The 23,835-nt window shown below is 35.4% G+C and overlaps 1 protein-coding gene across 1 annotated transcript in view; it reads right to left on the minus strand.

The window, feature by feature from the left end:
- The window catches only part of peak1 (pseudopodium-enriched atypical kinase 1), a 49,655-nt gene that overhangs the window by 5,117 nt on the left and 20,703 nt on the right, over window positions 1-23,835 (minus strand). Inside the window, exons 2-4 of the mRNA XM_077711149.1 lie at window positions 15,036-15,117; window positions 7,753-11,062; window positions 3,978-4,186 (exon numbers count right to left, since the gene is read on the minus strand). Coding sequence (XP_077567275.1) covers window positions 3,978-4,186; window positions 7,753-10,958 — 3,415 coding nt within the window. The 5' untranslated portion in view covers window positions 10,959-11,062; window positions 15,036-15,117. The remainder of the gene's footprint in view (window positions 1-3,977; window positions 4,187-7,752; window positions 11,063-15,035; window positions 15,118-23,835) is intronic.

The following is a 23,835-nucleotide window of genomic DNA, read 5'->3' on the forward strand; positions in this document are numbered from 1 at the left end:
TTTGGGAGACAAAAGGGTCAAAGGAAGGAATTTAGGTCTTTTATTTTGGTAGAAGGTACTCATTTAATATCACTAGGGTTCTGAGAGGTGCTGGAGCCTATCCCAGCTGACTTTTGGGCACTGGATTTGTGAGCAGTCGATAGCCGGGCACTATTCAGGCTCCCACTCGAAGCTAGGGGCAATTTAGAGTGTCCAATCGGTGCTCGGACGTTTGGTCGCCGGTCTTTTGGTTGCCGGTCAAATGGTGACAGAGTTTACTGTTGAAACCAGCTCTCAAAATTATATTCATGAAAGAGAGTTTAATATCTAAAAGAGAGAGTTTAATATCTAAGGGAGAAGTTTAATATCTAAGTAATGTTTAATATCTAAGAAGTTTAATATCTAAGAGAGAAGTTTAATATCTAAGTACTGTTTAATATTTAAGTACTGTTTAATATCTAAGTACTGTTTGATATCTAAGTACTGTTTAATATCTAAGTACTGTTTAATATCTAAGTACTGTTTAATATCTAAGTACTGTTTAATATCTAAGTACCATTTAATATCTAAGTACTGTTTAATATCTAAGTACCGTTAAACATCTAAGTACTGTTTAATATCTTAAGTACTGTTTAATATCCAAGCACTGTTTAATATCTAAGTACTGTTTAATATTTAAGTACTGTTTAGTATCAAAGCACTGTTTAGTATCAAAGTACTGTTTAATATCAAAGTACTGTTTAATGTCTAAGTACTGTTTAATATCTAAGTACTGTTGAAACCAGCTCTCAAAACTATATTCATGAGAGAGAGGGTAATATCTAAATAAATACTGTTGATTCATGAGAGAGAGTTTAATATCTAAGTACTGTTTACTATCTAAGTACTGTTGAAAACAATAGATATTTAGATATTAAACTCTCTCATGAATATAATTTTGAAAGCTGCTTTCAACAGTACTTAGATATTAAACAGTACTTAGATATTAAACTCTGCCTTGCTCGGATCTTATGCTCATTTATTTAAATTTGAATTTCGGGGTTGAACAATTCTCATCACATCACAATTATCAAAAAGTAAATGTTACTCAAAAAACAAACTATCCACCATAGCAAACATGTCAAAAATGAGGACACATCAATTCTTCTTTAGTCTGGGATTGATGCGCTTGGCTTGACGGGAGGATGCGTGCGGCGGGGGGCACGTGATGGAGCTGGACGCAAGTCTTACCCCCCCCCCCCCCCCCCCCCGCACTCTCGGTCTGCAACCAGGCTTAACGAGGAGGAGTGGCTTGAAGAACTGACCTTATTTTTACGGAAATTGGAGGGTATAAATTGAAGCAGATGGCCCATAAAATATTGGTAAATCTGCAAAAACGGTCAAGTCTACATTTGTGATATTTATTTTCACACGTTTTATTTCTAAATGATGTAATTACTCACGTATAGGCTGTCATTTTAGCAAAGCCGAGAAAGTCTTAAGACAGAAAAGTCAGGATGAAGTAAATGGGTCCTGTTAATCCGCCCGGCAACGAATATATTTAAAGAGGGTGCGCTAATCCAAATGTGTCTTCAAGTCTGGAATTTGTTCTTTACTTATTATATTACATATGCTAGGTTGTACAATTTTTCAAGTAGATATATTAACTAATACTGATATGACTATAGGTGATAGGTTTTAGGATCAAATTAAAATGAAGAGTATAGATGTATATTAATTTTCTTGATTTTTTCCCTTTTTAATCAATAATTGTCATTTTTTAATCAATTTTTCCCCTTTTAAATCAATAATTTTCATTTTTTAATCCATTTCCCCTTTTTTAAATCAGTAATTGTCATTTTTAAATCCATTTTTCACCTTTTAAATCAATAATTGTCCGTTTTTAATCAATTTTTCCCCTTTTAAATCAATAATTGTCATTTTTAATCAAATTTTCCCCCTTTAAATCAATAATTGACATTTTTGATCATTTTTTTACCCTTTTAAATCAACAAATTGTCATTTTTAATCCATTTTCCCCTTTTAAATCAATAATTGTCATTTTTAATCCATTTTCCCCTTTTAAATAAATAATTGTCATTTTTTAATCAATTTCTTCCCCTTTTAAATCAATAATTGTCATTTTTAAATCAAATTCTCCCCTTTTAAATCAATTATTGTCATTTTTATCAATTTTTCCCCATTTAAATCAATAATTGTTGTTTTTTAATCAATTTTTACCCTTTTAAATCAATCAAATTAAATAAATAATAAATTAAATAATAATAATAATAAATAAATTAAATAAATCAAAAGTGTCATTTTTTATGAATTTTCCCCTTTTTAAATCAATAATCGTCATTTTTTAATTTTCTCCTTTAAAATCAATAATTGTCATTTTTTAATCCATTTTTTCAGTGTTTTTAGTCCAAAAATAATTTTATAAAATCTAAAAATATATATACAAAAAAAAGCTAAAATAAACATTGTTTTAGATCGATAAAAAACTGAATATTTAGGGCTTTTCATCCATTTATACAAATTAAAAAAATCTAAATATTATATCTAAACTTGTCTCCCTTTAGTACAATTTAATTGATGACAAATGGGTCGTATTAATAAAGTACATGACCTTATAAAATCTAAAATCTCACGGGAAAAATAAACAAAGACAAGACATGACTTGTTGCTATAGTTCATGACGCAAACAATAAAACAAAGAAGAAGAGTGGGAGGCTTGAAAAAGTCAAAACAATGGACAATAAGCAATAAATAAGAGATAAGAATAACCAACCACGTTCAATTAAGAAACAAGCCTACCTGTCCTTGTGTAAACAGTTTTTAAGTGAAAAGCAGGCACACAAAAATGCTTTTTTGGCGCATCTATTCCGGAGTATTGCCGATGCCAATGGCAGGCTGACAGATCCCAAATCTACTGGAGATTTGTACTCGAGTGAGGCGGTGAGCACTGCACCACCTACTGCTTGATGATCCGTTTTTAACAAGTGAGAGAGAGGACACATTTTTGGGCGTTTCAGTGGCAACAAATAAGAGAAAATGTTTTCAAATTAAAAAAAAAATGTTGCTATGATGTGGATCAGATGCAAAATCATGAATTTCTCAAGTATAATCCGCATTCGAGTATAAGCCGCACCCTTAAAATTGCCTTAAAATGGTTGAATTTGACAATTTCTCTCGTATAAGCCGCACCCTTAAAATCGTTCCTTAAAACGGTTGAATTTTACATTTTCTCTCGTATAAGCCACACCCTTAAAATTGCCTTAAAATGGTTGAATTTGACAATTTCTCTCGTATAAGCCACACCCTTAAAAATGCCTTAAAATGGTTGAATTTTACAATTTCTCTCGTATAAGCCGCACCCTTAAAATTGCCTTAAAAAGGTTGAATTTTTCAATTTATATCATATAAGAGGCACAATTTTCTTGGGTCGCAATTTTCGTCATCATAGACGTCAAAATAAATTTTGTTAAGCGTTTAATATGTTTATCTTTTCTTTTATTTTGAAATAAATGACCGTATCGGACGCATTTTCTTGCGTTTCGTGCATGTTAAGTCTAAATTATGCGCATATAAGCCGTACCCTCGATTCAGTCAGATTTTTTTTAGAGAAAAATACAGCGTATTTTCCTGTTTTTTGTTTTAGGATCAAATTAAAATGAAGAGTAAAGATGTATATTAATTATTACCTGATTTTACCCCTTTTAAATCAATAATTGTCATTTTTTAATCAATTTTTTCTGTGTTTTTAGTTCAAAAATAATTTTGTAAAATCTAAAAATATATTTAAAAAATTCTAAAATAAACATTGTTTTAGATCTATAAAAAACTGAATATTCAGGGCTTTTAATCCAGTTCTTTTAATCCATTTATTAAAAAAAAATCGAAATATATCTAAAATATGAAAATTAAAAGTTCCATGTTAGTCATGTTAGCGCATTTGTAATCGGGTAATTTAAAGACACAACATTAAAAGTAATATTTCAAAATCTTATTCTTACCAAGGTTACTGTAGGTGGCGCTGCATTGGCTGGAGGCCGGCGAGTGTGAGTGTTGAGATTGATTCCCGTCATCCTCTGGCTCCCCGAGGCTAGCGCTACGTTCGCTAGCCGAGTTAATCTGGTTCTCTCCAATCGGCAGGCCCAGATTGACTCTGGCAGGAAGTGGCGTGACGCTGGGCACCAAATGGTTGGCACTTAAAGGTACCTGGCTGCAGTTTAAAGAAAAAGGTATGACATCATTAGGAAATAATATGATTGGAGGATTATATTTTTGTTTGTTTTTTCCCCATTGTATTTTTAGCTATAAAGGCCATGGACCAAAGGGTAAAAATAGGGAAATAAGATGTCTAATTGATTTGATTATTTGTTTGTGATGACAATAATAATCAAATGCCATATTTTATTGTATTTTTCCCAATTTTTTCCTTACTATTTAATAAAATATACTAATGTCATAGACACTAGGTGCAGGGGTGGGCAAATTTTTGGGCCCGGGTGGCCATATTGACTTTAAAAATGTGACAGATGGGGGCGGGGTCAGCACAAGATAGGATACATATAAAAAAGTGCATCCGTTAACAGTACATATGAAACATAAATAGAAAATAAGGACTAAAAACGTATTAACATACTCATCACTTATTATTAAAGTAAAAAATATAAAGTACAGAGTATAGTAAAAAGGAATATATTAAGAAATATTAAAATATAATTTAAAAAAAGATAGAGGGGCTGTAAAACACCAAAAAAACAAATAAGAGTGGACAGAGCTACGGCCACTGGCTTCTGCGTGACGGCGCCATCTTGGGGAAAAAAAACATTATTTGGACAACGTCGGCGGGCCAGATTAAAAATATTAGCGGGCCAAATGTGGCCCGTGGGCCGTAGTTTGCCCACCTCTGCACTAGTGTATAGAAATTTCAATATTTTTGTAAAAATAAGTGATATCTGTTCCATAAAGTTTGCATTACCACAACTATTGAACTTTGGTGAACCCTTATCAGCAATATGATCAATTTCTAATCATATTAATGAATGATTAACTTAAATTGAGACCGCCTAAATAGAAAAAAAACAGTCAGGTGACAAGTGCATGAGTGTAGTTTCTTCTCAGACAGTTTGAATTCTCAAAAATGAGTAATATTCCTTTTTAGGACACCAACACAAACATTTATTCTGTCTGTTGATGACTCAATATTTTTGTCATCAAATCAAAGTCAATCAATAACTAAAACGTTACCACGTTTTGAATCAGAATCAACCGGAAGTATACGTGGTTAAAAACGGGGAAAACAACATTTAGACATAATTACAGTTATTTTTTACATAACATACACACTACAAAAAAATAAATAACGGAAAATAGCCCTTTACAACAACTTGCAATTAAATCGCAAAATAAAATCTTACACGATAAACACGCATTTCCTAAACAATAACCGCCAAAATAAGATCAAATATGCAGCTGGAGGGTCCTTGACACAAAAAATACCTTCATGGCTTCTACATGTCTCCATTTTCAGGATCCAACTTGTTGAGTCACGTAAAAAAAAACACTCCAAATAACTTTCCTCTTTCATTTCCCAGCGTTTAGTAACCAAAAAAATCTTGTTATTGAAATAAAAATAGAATCTTATCATTCCTTAACTCCACAAGATAAGAGACGTACGTATTATGAACAACGAAATGGTTTCTATTTTATTTCTTACCCACTGTATTGGCTTACACAGCTTCCCATCTGTGAATGGAGACCACCACACAAAAGTGAGCAGCAACAAGGTTTCTAAAAAGACATTTTTTGCTTGTATTTGCCTTGTCGTCGTCTCCTATTCCCGATTTTTCTGTTCCTACCTGCCTAAGGTGATGTACTTTTGCTATTGCTAAAGACTCCGCCCACTATGAGCCAATAAAAAAGCTTCAGTCCTCAAAAAAATAGCCGAGTTAACCCTTATGTTACAAGAACCATGTGACTGATTAATGACTGACTGTTATCACCGTTAAACAGTTTTGTTGGCACAACTTTTCTACCAAAACTGCCATTTGGAAATGACATTAGGATCTGGGAATAAGGTTAAAAGTACATTTTTTTGTGTTTTACAACCTATAATTTGTGTGTAAACTTTGAGATGGTTGACGAAATGACTAAAGAATTTTGTTTTTACATTCCTCGGACTTAGTCTGTCTACACTTAATCAAGTTTTAGTTCAGAGAATTGAAAACAGAAACGATAGCTTACAAATCTTGGGAGTTATCTTTGACAAAGAAATGAGAGCGAATTCCGGGTAAATGAGTGACTTGGGTATTCATAACAAATGGGTAAAACAAATGCAGGCTTATAAAGAAAAGTTAAGTAAATAAACTTTACGAGTTACGGTTATTTAGTGCTTGGGCATGTTTGGTTCTGGTCGTGTTGTTTTTGTGTAATCAATCAAATGAAGGGATTGTAGTAAGTTTAATTTATCAAGGGATGACAAGGGAACCATTGTTGTTATCTACCCAATGGTGAACCTTTAATTTTTTTTGTTTATTGCAACGTCTTTACAACATCTTTTTGAGTCTATCCGTTTTAGCTACTGCAACCAAAATGGTGCCGTGCAAGTGGCAGCTCTTATACAGTATATTATATAGTACTGTTTAATATCCAAGTACTGTTGAAAGCAGCTCTCAAAATTAAATTCATGAGAGTTTAATATCTAAATATCTACTGTTTTCAACAGTACTTAGATATTAAACAGTACTTAGATATTAAACAGTACTTAGATATTAAACAGTACTTAGATATTAAACAGTACTTAGATATTAAACAGTACTTAGATATTAAACAGTACTTAGATATTAAACAGTACTTAGATATTAAACAGTACTTAGATATTAAACAGTACTTAGATATTAAACAGTACTTAGATATGACACAGTACTTAGATATTACACAGTACTTAGATATGAAACAGTACTTAGATATGAAACAGTACTTAGATATTACACAGTACTTAGATATTAAACAGTACTTAGATATTAAACAGTACTTAGATATTAAACAGTACTTAGATATTAAACGGTACTTAGATATTAAACGGTACTTAGAAATTACACAGTATGTAGATATTAAACAGTACTTAGATATTAAACAGTACTTAGATATTAAACAGTACTTAGATATTAAACAGTACTTAGATATTAAACAGTACTTAGATATTAAACAGTACTTCGATATTAAACAGTACTAAGATATTAAACAGTACTAAGATATTAAACAGTAATTATATATTGAACAGTACTTCGATATAAACCAGTACTTAGATATTAAACAGTACTAAGATATTAAACAGTACTTAGATATAAAACAGTACTTAGATATAAAACAGTACATAGATATTAAACAGTACTTAGATATTAAACGGTACTTAGGTATTAAACAGTAATTATATATTGAACAGTACTTAGATATTAAACAGTACTTAGATATTAAACAGTACTTAGATATTAAACAGTACTTAGATATTAAACTCTCATGGATCAACAGTAGATATTTAGATATTAAACTGTCTCTCATGAATATAGTTTTGAGAGCTAGTTTCAACAGTAAACTCTGTCACCATTTGACCGACGACCAAAAGACCGGCGACCAAACGTCCGAGCACCAATGGGACACTCTAAATTGCCCTTTTGCTACAATCACAATGAAATTCCCCGAATACGGGATGAATACAGTTATCCAATCCAAACCAATGTAATGAGTATAAAAATGTAATTGTAATGCAAATGCAATTTTTACCTTATGTCGTTGTCAGCGGCAATTCCGATGACCTCCGTTACTGAAGTTTGACGTTCTGGACTCAAAGTTCTGGACTCGAAACTGTCGCCGGTTATCAGTATTGCACTCTCTTTACATTCTTCAACTTGGGGTTCCACTCCCCGACTTGCAGTACTCCCACTTTCCTTTTTATAGGTAAAAACAATGGTTGGTTTCTGTGAGGGATCTTCCGGTTTAGCTTCGGAGAACCAATGTCTTTGCTGAACTGGTGGAGGAGGAAGCATATGAATAACAGTTCCATCCAGTCCAACCATCTTTCCCTTTTCCTTCTCTCTCTCCATCTTCTCTTTCAGCTCATCTTCATCTTTCCTCCGGCGAAAGAAACTCTTAAACGAGATCCAGCGTTTAGGTTTTACGCTTTCCGATTGATTTCGTTTCGAATCTGCGTTTAAACGGGTTTCGCTTTCGTTTGAGCTTGAAACCGAACTCTTTGTCCAGTTATTAAAATGTCTTTGGAGGATATTTGATGCATGGTAAGGGGAAGATGTGGATCTAGGTGGCGGGAATGGGGGGTTAGGTTCAGACCTGGTGGTTGGAAGAGGTACTGCAGGAGAAGCACTTTGAGATTTTGATAAGACTTTTGAGAGGGTTTCTTTTATAGGTCTGGAAATGGGTGTGTCATTGGTGGAAAATAGGGATTTTGGTCTGGTGAGGGTCTCGGTTAGGGCGTCAGGTGGGAGGGCGTATAGTTCTTCGGAACTGAGGGTTTTGTGAGGGGTTTTAGGGGGTTCTGGGGGGGATTGTGGTGGTTGGATCGAAGCTACGATTTGTGAGAGGACGGTGCTAGCATCTGCTGGATGTTTTGATCCGGATCGGGAAGAGGAAGACTGTTCTGTAAGAGTGTCTTTGCTTAAATTGTGTGTTGTTGTAGTTGTTGAAGGACTGTTTTTCTCAGGAAGAAATGGGGGGGACTGTAGAGGTGTTGTAGGGGGGAGAATTGAGGTCTGAGGGGGGTCTGGAGTGGTTACAGATTGTGAAATAGGTGTTTTAGTCGTGGATTCGTATACAGTTTTTGTTTCATCTGAAGACGGTTTTTCAGTTGGACCCATGCCAGAGATGGTTTTGTCAGTGGAGGTGGTTTTAACACTCTCGGAGGACCCGATTTCTTCGTAAGTATGACTGGTCACTCTGGGTTTGGTTTTTGGTAACTCCCCATGGAGTCCTAAGAAGCTCTTGTACACGGCTAAATTGTCGTAGGCGTTAGGGTTGATAACGATTGGGACTTTAACTGCGTTTTTGGGACTACGGGCGTATGCAGGTTCGTCTCGTATAATAATTGGAAATGGAGGCATGCCGGCGTTGTTGAAGCTGTTGAATTTAATTTCGGATAAATTCGGGGATTTGACGGGAACGGTTCGGGAGGAAGATAACCCGGCGACCGGTGATGTAGGAGCTGATTTGTGATTTAAGTGTAGAGGGGGTATAGATTGACCTGTTGTGGTGGTACCGTTCCCTAAATCTACTTTGGAGATCTTTTGACGAGGACTAGTACTTGATGTCCATACTTCTTGGTAACGAGTACTTCCTATTTTTTTTCTGGATGTGTTTGTTGTTAAGAGAGACGATGGAGGACATACTGAAGTGCTACAGAATGTTGGGTTCAAGGGTTTGTGGTGTTTTGGGGTAGAACCTCCCAAATGTTCGTCTTTTTTAGTCATGGACGCCGATACATCGACGACTGTGTAAGGTTTACAGATAAGTGATTTTTCTAAGTTTACTACACGGTAAGGTTTGGCTTGTTCTTCTGTAGGACTGAAACTGATTGTAACCGGTTGACCAGGAAGAGCTTGAGGCATTGACGTTGTTGATTGGTCCTGATCATCCAATCGGATTGCTAGAACGGCTTTGTGTGTTTCTGTAACTTTGATTGGACTTAAGGGTTTGGGGACAGGGTCTTTTTTAACAGGAGAAGTCCAAGGAATTGGCGATTTGATGTATGAAGGGGATTGAAGTCCGTTTTTATGAGGGATTGACGTAGAACTCCCAGAACTGGAGGCTGTTTGGGAATCTTCGGGTAGGGAAGAAGACGAACCTGGTGAGATTGTGGATTCGGAATTGGTGAGGAATCCACTTCCTTGGCAGTTATTAGGATCGTAATGTGGAATAGCGCCAGTAGAATCCATCGAGGCGTATCCGTTTAGAATTTCATCGTAGCTATCGTCGTAATCCACCGCGCAAATCCGTTGTAAAGAACGATTCCGGAGTGGAACCGTATTCCATTTTTTGCTGACGGCGAAAGGTACGGGGGACAAAGTAGCGGCTCGGAAATTAGCAAACCGTGGTTGTCCTCTCATCCGGATTTCCATGGCGAGTAATTCTTCATCACTTTCATCCCAGCTTTCTCGTTCCTGATCTATTTCCGACTCTTCATCCTCTTCTTCATCTTCATCGTCTTCTCCTTCACTGGAAAATTCGGGGTAGCAAAAACGACCACCTTCTGTACTGATTATCTCCGCGCTATCACTTAAAGATACTCGTTTTGGGCTAGCGTTAGCATCCCCGCTCATGTAGCTTCCGATAGCTAAACATCCCGCAGCTGGAAGTCCTCTTTCTAAAGACTTTTGGTATGAACTACTAATTCTACCCCAAAATAAGTCCTTGGAGACGGGTAACAAACTAGGACCAGGTCCTAATCCTGCGATTTCTTTCAAAACATCCGTCAATCCACTATTGTTATTCCCACTAGGGGTCCTCGGACTAAGTTGTTCGTAGTCCTCGATTTGGTCCTCACCTTCATTGTTATTACTTGTACCACCACTAGTCCTTCTACAGTTGACTCCATTGCGGTTCCAGACTAAAAAACTTGAAGTTTTACTTGCTTCCAGAACACTTGTTGGACTTTGTAAATTATCGTTAGAACTCGAACCCAATGAAGTACAGGGTAGCATCATGGTGGGTTTAACGGCAATGGTGGGTTTCTTTGCTACGGGTGGACGGAAATGTCCCGGACGGGGTGTTACGCTACTATGGGCGAGGTTCGAGTTGGTTCTGGAAGTGGAATTGGCGGGGATTTGTTGTTGAGTTGTTGGAAGTCTGCGGTCAGGTCGAGATTTTTCGCTACGAGTTGGAGGACAGTGAAGACTTTTGGGCTTAAAGCAGTTCTTGCACTCGCCCGGTTTCCATACATGTTCGGTGAAAGTGCTACAGGCAGACATGACTGCTGACATAAACAGTTTGCCTTCAGTCAATGGACGGGAAAGCCCTCCATTAAGACGCCGACTCTAGGAACCGGCGGTAGTTCAATACTGGAATCCGTTAGGGGGTATTAGACCTGGAATAGACATAGAAGGGATGAGTACAGTGTTGGATTCATTCAGTAATAATAGTATTTTCACTACTATAAGGCGCACTTAAAAGTTTTAAATTTTCTCCAAAATAGACAGTGCGCCTTATTATACAGTGCGCCTTATATATGGAAAAAAAACAGAAAACCAAAAATGAAAAACCACCACTGTCGGATATTTAAAAAACACAAACGCCTGAACTGAAACAATACTGTTAAATATGCAGATGCCATCTTAACATCTTCCATCATATAGCGCCTCCCCCATTGCAAGATTTTATACCAAAAAAATCCAAAACATCAACAATGGCTGGCTCTAGAGGTGACTGTAAAGTAGTGAGTGCTTCATACCTGGAAGTCAATTACCGTAATTACCGTATTTTCACCACTATAAGGCGCACTTAAAAGTCTTAAATTTCCTCCAAAATAGACAGTGCGCCTTATAATCCAGTGCACCTTATATATGGAAAAAACAAAAAAACAAAAACGAAAAACCACCACTGTCGGATATTAAAAAAACACAACCGCCTGAACTGAAACAATATTGTTAAATATGCAGATGCCATCTTAGTTTACAAAATCTTCCATCATATAGCTCCTCCCCCACTGTAAGATTTTACACAAAAAAATCCAAAACATCAACAATGGCTGGCTCCAGAGGTGACTGTAAAGTAGTGAGTGCTTCATACCTGGTCAAGTCAATAGCAATTACCCTATTTTCACCACTATATGGCGCACTTGAAAGTCTGAAATCTTCTCCAAAATAGACAGTGCGCCTTATAATCCAGTGCGCCTTATATATGGAAAAAAAGAAAACCAAAAACGAAAAACCACCACTGTCAGATATTTAAAAAAAAAACCACAAACGCCTGAACTGAAACAATACTGTTAAATATGCAGATGCCATCTAAGTTTACAACATCTTCCATCATATAGCTCCTCCCCCACTGCAAGATTTGATACAAAAAGAATCCAAAAGATTAACAGTGGCTGGCTCTGTAGTGAGTGCTTCATACCTGGAAGTCAATAGCAATTACCGTATTTTCACCACTATAAGGCGCACTTAAAAGTCTTACATTTTCTCCAAAATAGACATAGATGTGAAGACAAAAAAAAAATACAGATTGAGGGAAGCAGTACGACAGTTAGCCCAATAGGTGGCAAGCTTTCACTATTTTTATCCTGAGGGAAAGCAATCAAACTTGCCCGACTAGAAAATAGAGGACACTGTCTATTTTGGAGAACATTTAAGACTTTTAAGTGCGCATTATAGTCATGAAAATACGGTACTATTCTTGTGCTACTTGCATTATGTAACAATGTATTATGCAACATAATTGACTTGTGATGAATTATGGCGGAGAAAAGTCATTTCAGTAAAGAATTCAATTACTGTGGGGATGGATGCCTTACATAAGTAGAAAATAGCAATTTCAAAAAAGTCAGACAATAAAAGCATGGCGGTATGGAATAAATTTTGCAACCTAAACAAGGTCATAAAGATGATTAAATGTTGGGTCAAAAGGTCAAAGTTCAAATGCTCATGTTCAAGATGATTTGAGAAAATAAAGTAAGGTTTTAATATCAAACTTGGCAAATATGATTTTCAGCTTCATTAGATTTCTTTTTAATTTTGGAGAAGATAAGATTTTGTAATAAAAATATATATTTTTAAAAATTATAGCCTTGAGTTGTACGGAAGAAAATTTCCAACTGCAAAGCCAAAGTGATCAAATAACTACTAAAACAAGTCGTTTATTTGTTTCTAGGATTTTTTTTTCATCAAATCAATGTGAGATGCTAACAATAGAAGTACTTCAAAACCGCCATGTTTGAGTTCCCAACAGTGAAAAGTCTATTTCCAGCTCAAAAGGAACAAACATTCTTTTTATAGTCTTCAGCTTGAGATAACGAAATCAACGTTGGGATTTGAGTTTAGACACTCACTTATAAAGGACAGTAGAGGGAAAGTTTTTCACTCAAAAACCTGAATAAAAGCTTGACTTGCGAAGCCATGATCAAATACTGTATTTTCTCGCATATAAGCCGCATCTGTGTATAAGTCGCACCCTTAAAATGGCCTTAAAATCGTTAAATTTTACAGTTTCTCTTGTATAAGTCGCCCCCTTCAAATTGATTTAAAATCGTTACATTTTGGAATTTCTCTCGTATAGGCCGCACCCTTCAAAATGCCTTAAAATCGTTAAATTCTACAGTATCTCTCGTGTAAGCCGCCCCCTTAAAATGGCCCTAAAATCGTTAAATTCTACAATTTCTCTCGTATATGCCTTCCCTTGATTCACAATTTTCACCTCCATATTCATGATTTTAATAGAGAGTATAAATATATTAATTTGAAGAGAAAATCTGAAGAAAAATCATCGTAGGTAGTATTTCTGAGATACTATATACATTAATTGCTGGCTTCCAAAACTTGTTACCTGCACGTAGACAAATTCAAAAAGGAAGTTATGTGAGCAGTACAAACTGAAAGTTTGTCCGAATCTCCCAAAAAATATAAGATGGCGGCGCCCTAAGCGAGTAATAGCAGGCACAAGTGAGTTTTTTCATGTTTTATCCAAAATATGGTTAATTTTTTTCTTGTATTTAATACATAGAAGTCAAAATAAATTCTGTTAAGTGTTTTATTAGGTTATTTTTTCTCTATTTTGAAATAAATGACCACATTGTCATGTGTTATGCTGTTTTTCACCATTTTTTGGCCACAAATATGGCGTAAATGCCAGAAAATATGGTATGTAACAGACTAAAGATTTGATATTTTGATGTTAATCTTGGTATTGAAATGAGAGACAGTTAATTACAGTACAGCGATGAAAGAATGGATTAAAAAAAATGGACAAAAACAACAACATTCCAATGTTTGGCATTGGTGTTGAATCTGGGAGAGTTTTTGCATGGGAAAAGAAGACAGACAAGGTCTCTGAGGAAATAAACCCGCGGGCCGAGTAGACAAGGCCAGATGTGTGGGAGTGCATAACTCAACAGTCAACACAATGAATGCATTTTTTATGGTTGAACTATTCAAGTAAAAACACTACAAATATGCAAAAAAATACCAATTACCGTATTTTCACGACTATAAGGCGCACTTAAAAGTCTTAAATTTTCTCCAAAATAGACAGTGCGCCTTATAATCCAGTGCGCCTTATATATGGAAAAAACTGAAAACCAAAAACGAAGAACCACCATTGTCGGATATTAAAAAAAAACACAAAGGCCTGAACTGAAACAATACTGTTAAATATGCAGATGCCATCTTAGTTTACAAAATCTTTCATCATATAGCTCCTCCCCCACTGCAAGATTTTATACCAAAAAATCCAAAAGATCAACAATGGCTGGCTCTAGAGGTGACTGTGGTGTAGTGAGTGCTTCATACCTGGAAGTCAATAGCAATTACCGTATTTTCACCAATATAAGGCGCACTTAAAAGTCTTAAATTTTCTCCAAAATAGACAGTGCGCCATATAATCAAGTGCGCCTTATATATGGAAAAAACTAAAAACCAAAAACCACCACTGTCGGATATTAAAAAAAACACAAATAGACAGAAAATAGACAGACAGTGCGCCTTATACTACAGGGCGCCTTATAATACAGTGCGCCTTATATATGGAAAAAATGTCATTCATTGAGGGTGCGCCTTATAATGCGGTGCGCCTTATAGTTGTGAAAATACGGTATTTAAAAACGACTGCCAAAAAATGACGGAACCCAAAAAATAATGTGGGTAAAAACATCAATTTTAAGTCATATTTGAACATATTTGAGGACATTTGGTTTGCAATCTTTGTTAATAATATTCGTCCTGGCAGTTTCGTCTAATTTATGCGCATATAAGCCGTATCCTAATTTTTTTTTAGCTACGAATATGTTAGAAAATATGGTTTGCATGAACGTAGGAGAACAAAAAATATGAATTTAATATCCAACTCACATTGCGAGGATCAAGAGGCAAAGATTGCAGCCATTGAGACTCAGTTGGTGAAGGAGAAAGCGCCCCCTGCTGGCTGGAACTTCTAAAAGACAAAAAGAGAAATTAAATTAAGCGAATAGCGGCAAGAAGGCTAAAATAGCACTGAGTGACGCACCCTGTTTGCAATGATCAGTGTTCTTAAGTAGCAAAGGTCATTCATAAAACATTCATAAATGGCCGACGATGAGCTAAATCACAGTTAATGCATCCATTACCCAATCAATACAAAAGTGGATTGACATTTACCAGCAATGGGGGTAATATTGCAACACTCAAGTGAGATGTTTGCTGGTGAAATTTGAAAATAAAAATGTGGTTAAGCTTCAAGCTAGTTGCTATCGGTGCTCGGACGTTTGGTCGCCGGTCTTTTGGTCCCTTTTGGTCCCAGGTCAAACGGGTTATTGTTGAAACCAGCTCTCAATATGATATTCATGAGAGAGAGAGAGAGTTTAATATCTAAGTACTGTTTATTATCTAAGTACTTTTTAATAGCTAAGCACTGTTTAACAGTTAAGTACTGTTTAATATCTAAGTACTGTTTAACATCTAAGTACTGCTTCATATTTAAGTACTGTTTAATGTCTAAGTACTGTTTAAAATCTAAGTACTGTTTAATATCTAAGTACTGTTTAAAATCTAAGTACTGTTTAATGTCTAAGAACTGTTAATAATCTAAGTAGTGTTTCATATCGAAGTACTGTTTAATAGATAAGTGCTGTTTAATATCTAAGTACTGTTTAATATCTAAGTACTGTTTCATATTTAAGTATTGTTTCATATCTAAGTATTGTTTACTATCTTAGTACTGTTTAATATCTACATACTATGTAATATCTAAGTACTGTTTAATATCTAAGTACCGTTTAATATCTAAGTACTGTTTAACATCAAAGTACTGTTTAATATCTAAGTACTGTTTAATATCTAAATACTGTTTAATATCTAAGTACTGTTTGATATCTAAGTAATGTTTAATATCTAAGTACTGTATAGTATCTAAGTACTGTTTAATATCTAAATGCTGTTTAATATCTAAGTGCTGTTAAATATTTAAGTACTGTCTAATATCCAAGTACTGTATAGTATCTAAGTTCATTTGACCGGCGACCAAACGTCCGGTCACAGTTGCTATCTGGCCGATTTCTAGACATGTGCGAATGTGTGGCGTATACTATATATTTTTGTGTGTGTTTGCAGGCTGCCGCTGATTAGACCGAAACGTGTCGGGAAGAAGGGAAGGATTAGCCAATATAAACTCCCGAAATAGACAGTGACAAACCACCATGTCTTGTTGTATTAGTGTGCATATTCTTGTCAGGGTTTTACAAATTTCTATTTCCCATCCTCATTTCCAGCGTGAAGTTTAATCCAATCAGTCTCTGCTAGCTGGATTTTGAAGGATAGCTCCAGGGAAAGTGCTTTAGCGTCCATCGGCTTGGCCTTTGCTCTTACTTTTTTGAAGTTCAAGTTCAAAAACCCAGATGTGCAATCAATTCTGTAACAGTCAAAACATCCGAGTACACCAAGGCCTTCTCAGGGTTTCCAAGAGAAGGACGCAAAGGAAGTCAGACAGACACAAGCTCAATTCCCAGAGAGACCTATCAGTGTCATAATACTGCCTAATGATACATTCAGTAGAAAGCATCATGGCGGAGCAGCTGTCATCGTCCAGGAGATACAGGCAAGAGTCTACCGTATTTTCACGACTATAAGGCGCACTTAAAAGTCTTCAATTTTCTCCAAAATAGACAGTGCGCCTAAAAATCTAGTGCGCCTTATATATGGAAAAAAAAACAGAAAACCAAAAACGAAAACCACCACTGTCGGATATTAAAAAATCACAAAGGCCTGAACTGAAACAATACTGTTAAATATGCAGATGCCATCTTAGTTTATAACATCTTCAATCATATAGCTCCTCCCCCACTGCAAGATTTGATACAAAAAAATCCAAAACATCAACAATGGCTGGCTCTAGAGGTGACTGTGTAGTCAGTGCTTCATACCTGGAAGTCAATAGCAATTACCGTATTTTCACCACTATAAGGCGCACTTAAAAGTCTTCAATTTTCTCCAAAATAGACAGTGCGCCTTATATACCGAAAAAAAATGTCATTCATTGAGGGTGCGCCTTATAATGCGGTGCGCCTTATAGTCGTGATACTTTTCATTTAAATTTCATCCTAAAACAGAAAGTCAGCACTCATCATTTACCTTCCCGGGCCGCACAAAATGATGTGGAGGGCCAGATTTGGCCCCCGGGCCGCCACTTGGACACCCGCCATAAACAAACACTGATTTAGGAAATGTAAATGTTTATTTTTTTGTATTTTTCAAATACTTTTGTACACATTGTGCAAAAAAATACATGTCAGAGGGATTCCGAGAAACAAGGCTGGTGGGGTGACGTGCCATTGAGTTCTGCCAACCTGCCATTAAATCCAACTTTTCATCTATGAATGTGGGGGTCGTTTGTATGTGAGGAATTCCCAAGTATTACAGGATACAAAGCATGAAAACCTGCGTCATCAGCCTTCAGTTGTTCATGGCGTGCTTCATAACTAATTTGGATTGGGCCCCGACTCATCATTTTTGTCTGTCGCCATTCATTCGGGTGACCTCACCACCACTTGCAAAAGCATTGACACAGAAACAAAGTTCTCATGCAGGTATCAAGTGCTCGGACGTTTGGTCGCCGGTCAAATGGTGACAGAGTTTACTGTTGAAACCAGCTCTCAAAATTATATTCATGAGAGAAAGTTTAATATCTAAGAGAGAGTTTAATATCTAAGAGAGACAGATAGTTTCATATCTAAGTACTGTTTAATATCTAAGTACTGTTTAATATCTAAGTACTGTTTAATATCTAAGTACTGTTTAATATCTAAGTAATGTTTAATATCTAAGTACTGTTTAATATCTAAGAGAGAGTTTAATATCTAAGAGAGAGTTTAATATCAAAGAGAGAGTTTAATATCCAAGAGAGAGTTAAATATCTATGAGAGAGAGTTAAATATCTATGAGAGAGTTTAATATCTATGAGAGAGAGTTTAATATCTAAGAGAGAGAGTTTAATATCTAAGAGAGAGTTTAATATCTATGAGAGAGAGTATAATATCTAAGTCCTGTTTAACATCTAAGTACTGTTTAAGATTTAAGTACTGTTTAATATCTAAGTACTGTATAATATCTAAGTACTGTTTAATATCTAAGTACTGTTTGATATCTAAGTACTGTTTGATATCTAAGTGCTGTTTAATATCTGAGTAATGTTTAATATCTAACTACTGTTTAATTTCTAAGTACTGTTGAATATCTAACTACTGTTGAATATCAAAGTACTGTTTAATATCTAAGTAATGTTTAATATCCAAGTACTGTTTAATATCCAAGTACTTTTTAATATCTAAGTACATTTGACCAGCGACCAAACGTCCGGCGACCAAACGTCCGGTCACGCAAGTATCACTATTTTCAATTTGGAAAGCAAACAGAATAGGATGTTGACTTGCTATTATCCCTCTGGCTGACAATCAGTCCTTCCAGATAAGAACCAGGAGAAAAACCCTTATTTAAAGGCAAAGAAGGTCAGATTGAGATCAGGGAAGGCCAATTAGAATCCACTGAGAAGAAAATCAACAGCACAAGAAAAAACGCATAGCTAGGAAGGTCACAGTAGCCTTGATAAATTGCTTAGAAAGCAGCTTTACTCAACTCTGAAGTAGTACTGTGTAGTATCGGAGTATGTCACTATGTTGTGAGACAACACCGGGTGTGAATTTTAACACCCGATACTCATTTCTCCTGCCGTCACTACTAGCTATCTGATGTGAGATGTACTAGGTGAAAGCGTACTTTGTTGTGATATTTTTTGCTGTAGTAACTCGGCTTCAACTTTAGTTTTGAGTTTGATTTAATTAATAAGGAAAAGCACATATAAATTAATGAGCATATACAAGTAAGATTGTAGCCAAGGGCTAATTTCCATTTTTAGCCATAGGCAAACTACGGCCCGCGGGCCACATATGGCCCGTTAGGTTTTTTAATCCGGCCCGCCGACGTTGTCCAAATAATGTCTTTTTTTTCCCCAAGATGGCGCCGTCACGAGGAAGCCAGTAGCAGTAGTTCTGTCCACTCTTATTTGTTTTTGGTGTTTTACAGCCCCTCCATCTTTTTTTAAATGACATTTTAATATTTCTTAATACATTCCTTTTGACTTGACTTTGTACTTTATACGTTTTACTTTAATGATGAATGATGAGTATGTTAATACTTTTTTAGTCCTTATTTTCTGTTTATCTTTCATATGTACTGTAAACGGATGCACTTTTTTATTTGTATCATTTCTTGGTGTTTTACAGCCCCTCTATCTTTTTTTAAATGACATTTTAATATTTCTTAATACATTCCTTTTGACTTTGTACTTTTTACCTTTTACTTGAATGATGAGTATATTAATACTTTAGTCCTTTTTTACTGTTTATATTTCATATGTACTGTTAACGGATGCACTTTTTTATATGTATCGTATCTTGTGCTGACCCCGCCCATCTGTCACATGTTTTAAAGTCATTATGATCGCAATTTTGTTCGTCTAACAACCAGACTTGAAGGTGATTGGCCAAGAAGTTCAGAGACGGGAGTTCACATATGCTAATTGATATTGACTTCCAGGTATGTACATCAAGGACATAGCACTGTTTTTAAAGAGAACTACACAGTCAGCCATTGTTGATGTGTTGGACTACAAAACTACAAAATTAATCTGGTAACAAAATCTCTCGATACATCATTAAAAAAAATAGATAAAAGTGTAAATAGCAGAAAGCAATGCAGCTAAATGTTGAGTTTTCTGTTCTAACCCTAGTGAGGAACAAATGGCTCTCTGGCCTACTGTTATATTTAGCTTGAAGGTTGTTTTTTTTATATTGTTTTAGTTTGTACAACACTGGCCTCAAATCCCAAATCACAAGCTATTCAGTCTTATGCGTACATCTCAATGCCGCTCGCTATCTGTGCAAAGCATTGTGGGTCTTTACAAAACCTGCATGGCAAATAATGAGTAGCAGGATCAAAGCCTATGAAAGGACCTGCGCATCAATGGGTTTAAGCTTTGGGGAACTGGCTGCTGGGAGACTCCAAGTGATAACGAAGCTCATAGTTTTGGCTCTTCTTACACACAATTGCTTTGGCTTGGGAATCAATACGGATTCGGGAATGGGATTCGCCTTGCTTCAGTTAGGAAATTCGGAATGTTGCGTCGCATTCGGCCACACGAGTTTGTGACTGGACGTTTGGTCGCCGGTCTTTTGGTCGTCGGTCTTTTGGTCGCCGGTCTTTTGGTCGCCGGTCTTTTGGTCGCCGGTCTTTTGGTCGCCGGTCTTTTGGTCGCCGGTGTTTTGGTCGCCGGTGTTTTGGTCGCCGGTCTTTTGGTCGGCGGTCTTTTGGTCGCCGGTCTTTTGGTCGCCGGTCTTTTGGTCGCCGGTCTTTTGGTCGCCGGTCAAATGTACTTAGACATGAAACAGTACTTAGATATTAAACAGTACTCAGATATTAAACAGTACTTCAATATTAAACAGTACTCAGATATTAAACAGTACTCAGATATTAAACAGTACTTCAATGTTAAACAGTACTTAGATATTAAACAGTACTTAGATATTAAACTCTCTCTCTCTTAGATATTAAACTCTCTCTTAGATATTGAACTCTCTCTTAGATATTAAACTCTCTTAGATATTAAACTCTCTTAGATATTAAACTCTCTTAGCTATTAAGCTCTCTCTCATAGATTTTAAACTCTCTCTTAGATATTAAACTCTCTCTTAGATATTAAACTCTCTTAGATAGTAAACTCTCTCTTAGATATTAAACTCTCTCTTAGATATTAAACTCTATCTCTTAGATATTAAACTCTCTCTTAGATATTAAACTCTCTCTCTCTCTCTCTTAGATTTTAAACTCTATCTCTTAGATATTAAACTCTCTCTCTTAGATATTAAACTCTCTCTGAGTATTAAACTCTCTCTCTCTTAGATAAGCCGTACCCTAGATTCAGTCAAATGCGGCATCTACATTTTGGTATGTCAAGTAATGTCAAGGTCACTAAATATGTCAGGGATGTAGACATCTATCTTGAGTAAACACTTTACGACAGTTCATAAATTTTATATAAGACGGCTTATGTTTTGTCCAAAGAAAAACACTCGGAATCTGCTTCTAATGTCGCTGACACGCAAGCCATTGAAAAAGTGGATAACTTGAAACCAAAGTATTTTGGAAGTTAAAATTCTATCCAGCCTATTAATGTTGGCCAGCTGGCACATTTTTAGCCTTAAAAATGTTCTTAAATAAGATTAAAAAGGCCAATTTATATGCGAAATGGATTAATCTAAGCACCATTGCCCTATAGTATCAAATATAATTGAATAATTTATACTTAATTGTAAAAATATTTTGAACTCAGGAGCATTATGGGCAAGTGAAATTGATTTTTCTTCTGCCAGATCGAAAATTACTTGTCATTACCATTCATTATTTATCAAAAATCAATCTATAATGATTTCCCTCCACTACAGCCGGAAAATAAATTCCCCTGAATATTTTAAAATGTCATTTAAACCTATAAAATATTAACAATCCGGGATATATTCCATAAATCCTTACAATTTAAAACATAACCTATGATTTATTGGCCATAATCCATGACATATAATATTAGATAGATGAAACTTTTACAATAAAGTGTTGCTTTCAACATATTGAAACAATAACAGCAAACTTTATATTGACTTGGATCTCTAAAGTCTACTGTATGTAGTTAAAGTAGATTTAATTACTTTGCTGATTGTTGGAACGAACAAAGCAATAAAGTCTTATCAAAAGCAAACTTATAGACATAAATTGACTGTGTCATATTAATAAGAGTGAGAGGAAGCATATAGTGTTGTTTGTTTTAGCCAATGGGGTTTGCCAAAGGTTAAAAAAGATATCTAAATGGGTTACGACTTCTTGATTTGTTCAAGATGTAGTAGATCTGACAACCATATCCAGAGACATAACTTCATATGAACTGATTTTATGTTACTGCAAATATATGAAAGTATACAAGAGGATTTTGTGCTAAGTTGTGCTACCATATTTTTTTCGCATATAAGCCGCATTTGATTGAGTCGAGGGTAGGGCTTATATGCGCATAAATTAGGCTTGACAAGCACAAAACTGTAAATTGAAAAGACGAAATGTCATAATGTAAGACAACAAGGCCGATACGGTCATTTATTTTAAAATGAAGAAAAGATGAGCATGATAAAACAGTAAACAAAATGGCTGAATCAAGGGTACGGCTTATATGCGCATAAATTAGACTTGACATGAACAAAACTGCAAATTGACAAAGATGGAATGCTATAATGCAGACAATAAGGCTGATATGTTTATTTAATTCAAGATAAAGAAATGATAAAGAGATAAAACATTAAACAAAATTTATTTTGACATCTATGAATGAAATTCTAGCAAAAAATGTATAAAACTTGGTGCTTGGACGCTTGGTCGCCGGTCTTTTGGTGAGAGTTTACTGTTGAAACTCTCAAAATTATATTCATGAGAGAGAGTTTAATATCTAAGTACTGTTTAATATCTAAGTACTGTTTAATATCTAAGTTCTGTTTAATATCTAAGTACTGTTTAATATCGAAGTACTGTTTAATATATAAGTACTGTTTAATATCTAAATACTGTTTAATATATAAGTACTGTTTAATATCTAAGAGAGTTTATGATCTAAGAACTGTTTAATATCCAAGTACTGTTATATATCTAAGTACTGTTTAATTTGTAAGTACTGTTTAATATCGAAGTACTGTTTAACATCTAAATACATTTGACTGGCGACCAAAAGGGACCAAAAGACCGGCGACCAAACGTCCGGTCATGACAAAACGCCAAAAAACTCACTTTGAGATTTTCCCTTTAAAGTAACACATTTGTACTCCCTATTAAAACTATACGCTATAAAAATTATACGCGAGAAATGGTCAAATTCAACGATTTTTTAGGCAATTTTTGTGGTGCGACTTAAATGAGAGAAAATACGGTACGTAAAAAAACCTTAATAAGGTAAACATGTATTCAAAATATCTAATATAAGACTGTCAACCTCCAAAATTTCAAAGTACTTGATTTATATTTTGAAGAATCAAGTAAGCTCAACAACAATGTGAGCTTCACAAAAACGTGACTGCAAAAAAATATTTTAAGATCAAAACTACTCGCTCACGTGGTGGTTATTTTTAGTCAGTTTGTTAACTTATGAAGCTCATTAATATTCTTCTTATCTCCTGGTTGAATTTGCTGAGGCAGGAAAGTAAAAATACTTCAAAAGGGTGCAAATGTATCTTTGAACGTGTTTTTTGTAATGGCTCAACAAAAAAAAAACATTCAAAAACGATACACTAGCTTAAAATGAAGACTGCAATAATCAATAAAATAGCCTATGAGCCTTGAGAGCCAATGAGATGACTCGTATTTATCGATGATAACAAGGATATGATAAGCAAGACAGATTTTGGATTAGCTATGATTGCAGTAGCTTCAATTTCATATTCGTCAATAATCCGTGTCGTTTGTTACGCTAATCCATTCTGCCGCTTGTCACATTTATCCGCAGTATTTGATATTAAGGAAGTATGCGCTCGCCGATTATCCTAAGCATGTACTAAGCCATAGGTGTCAAAGTGGCGGCCAGGGGGCTAAATTT

This window comes from Stigmatopora nigra, unplaced genomic scaffold (assembly GCF_051989575.1).
Source record: "Stigmatopora nigra isolate UIUO_SnigA unplaced genomic scaffold, RoL_Snig_1.1 HiC_scaffold_25, whole genome shotgun sequence".
Lineage (NCBI taxonomy): Eukaryota > Metazoa > Chordata > Actinopteri > Syngnathiformes > Syngnathidae > Stigmatopora > Stigmatopora nigra.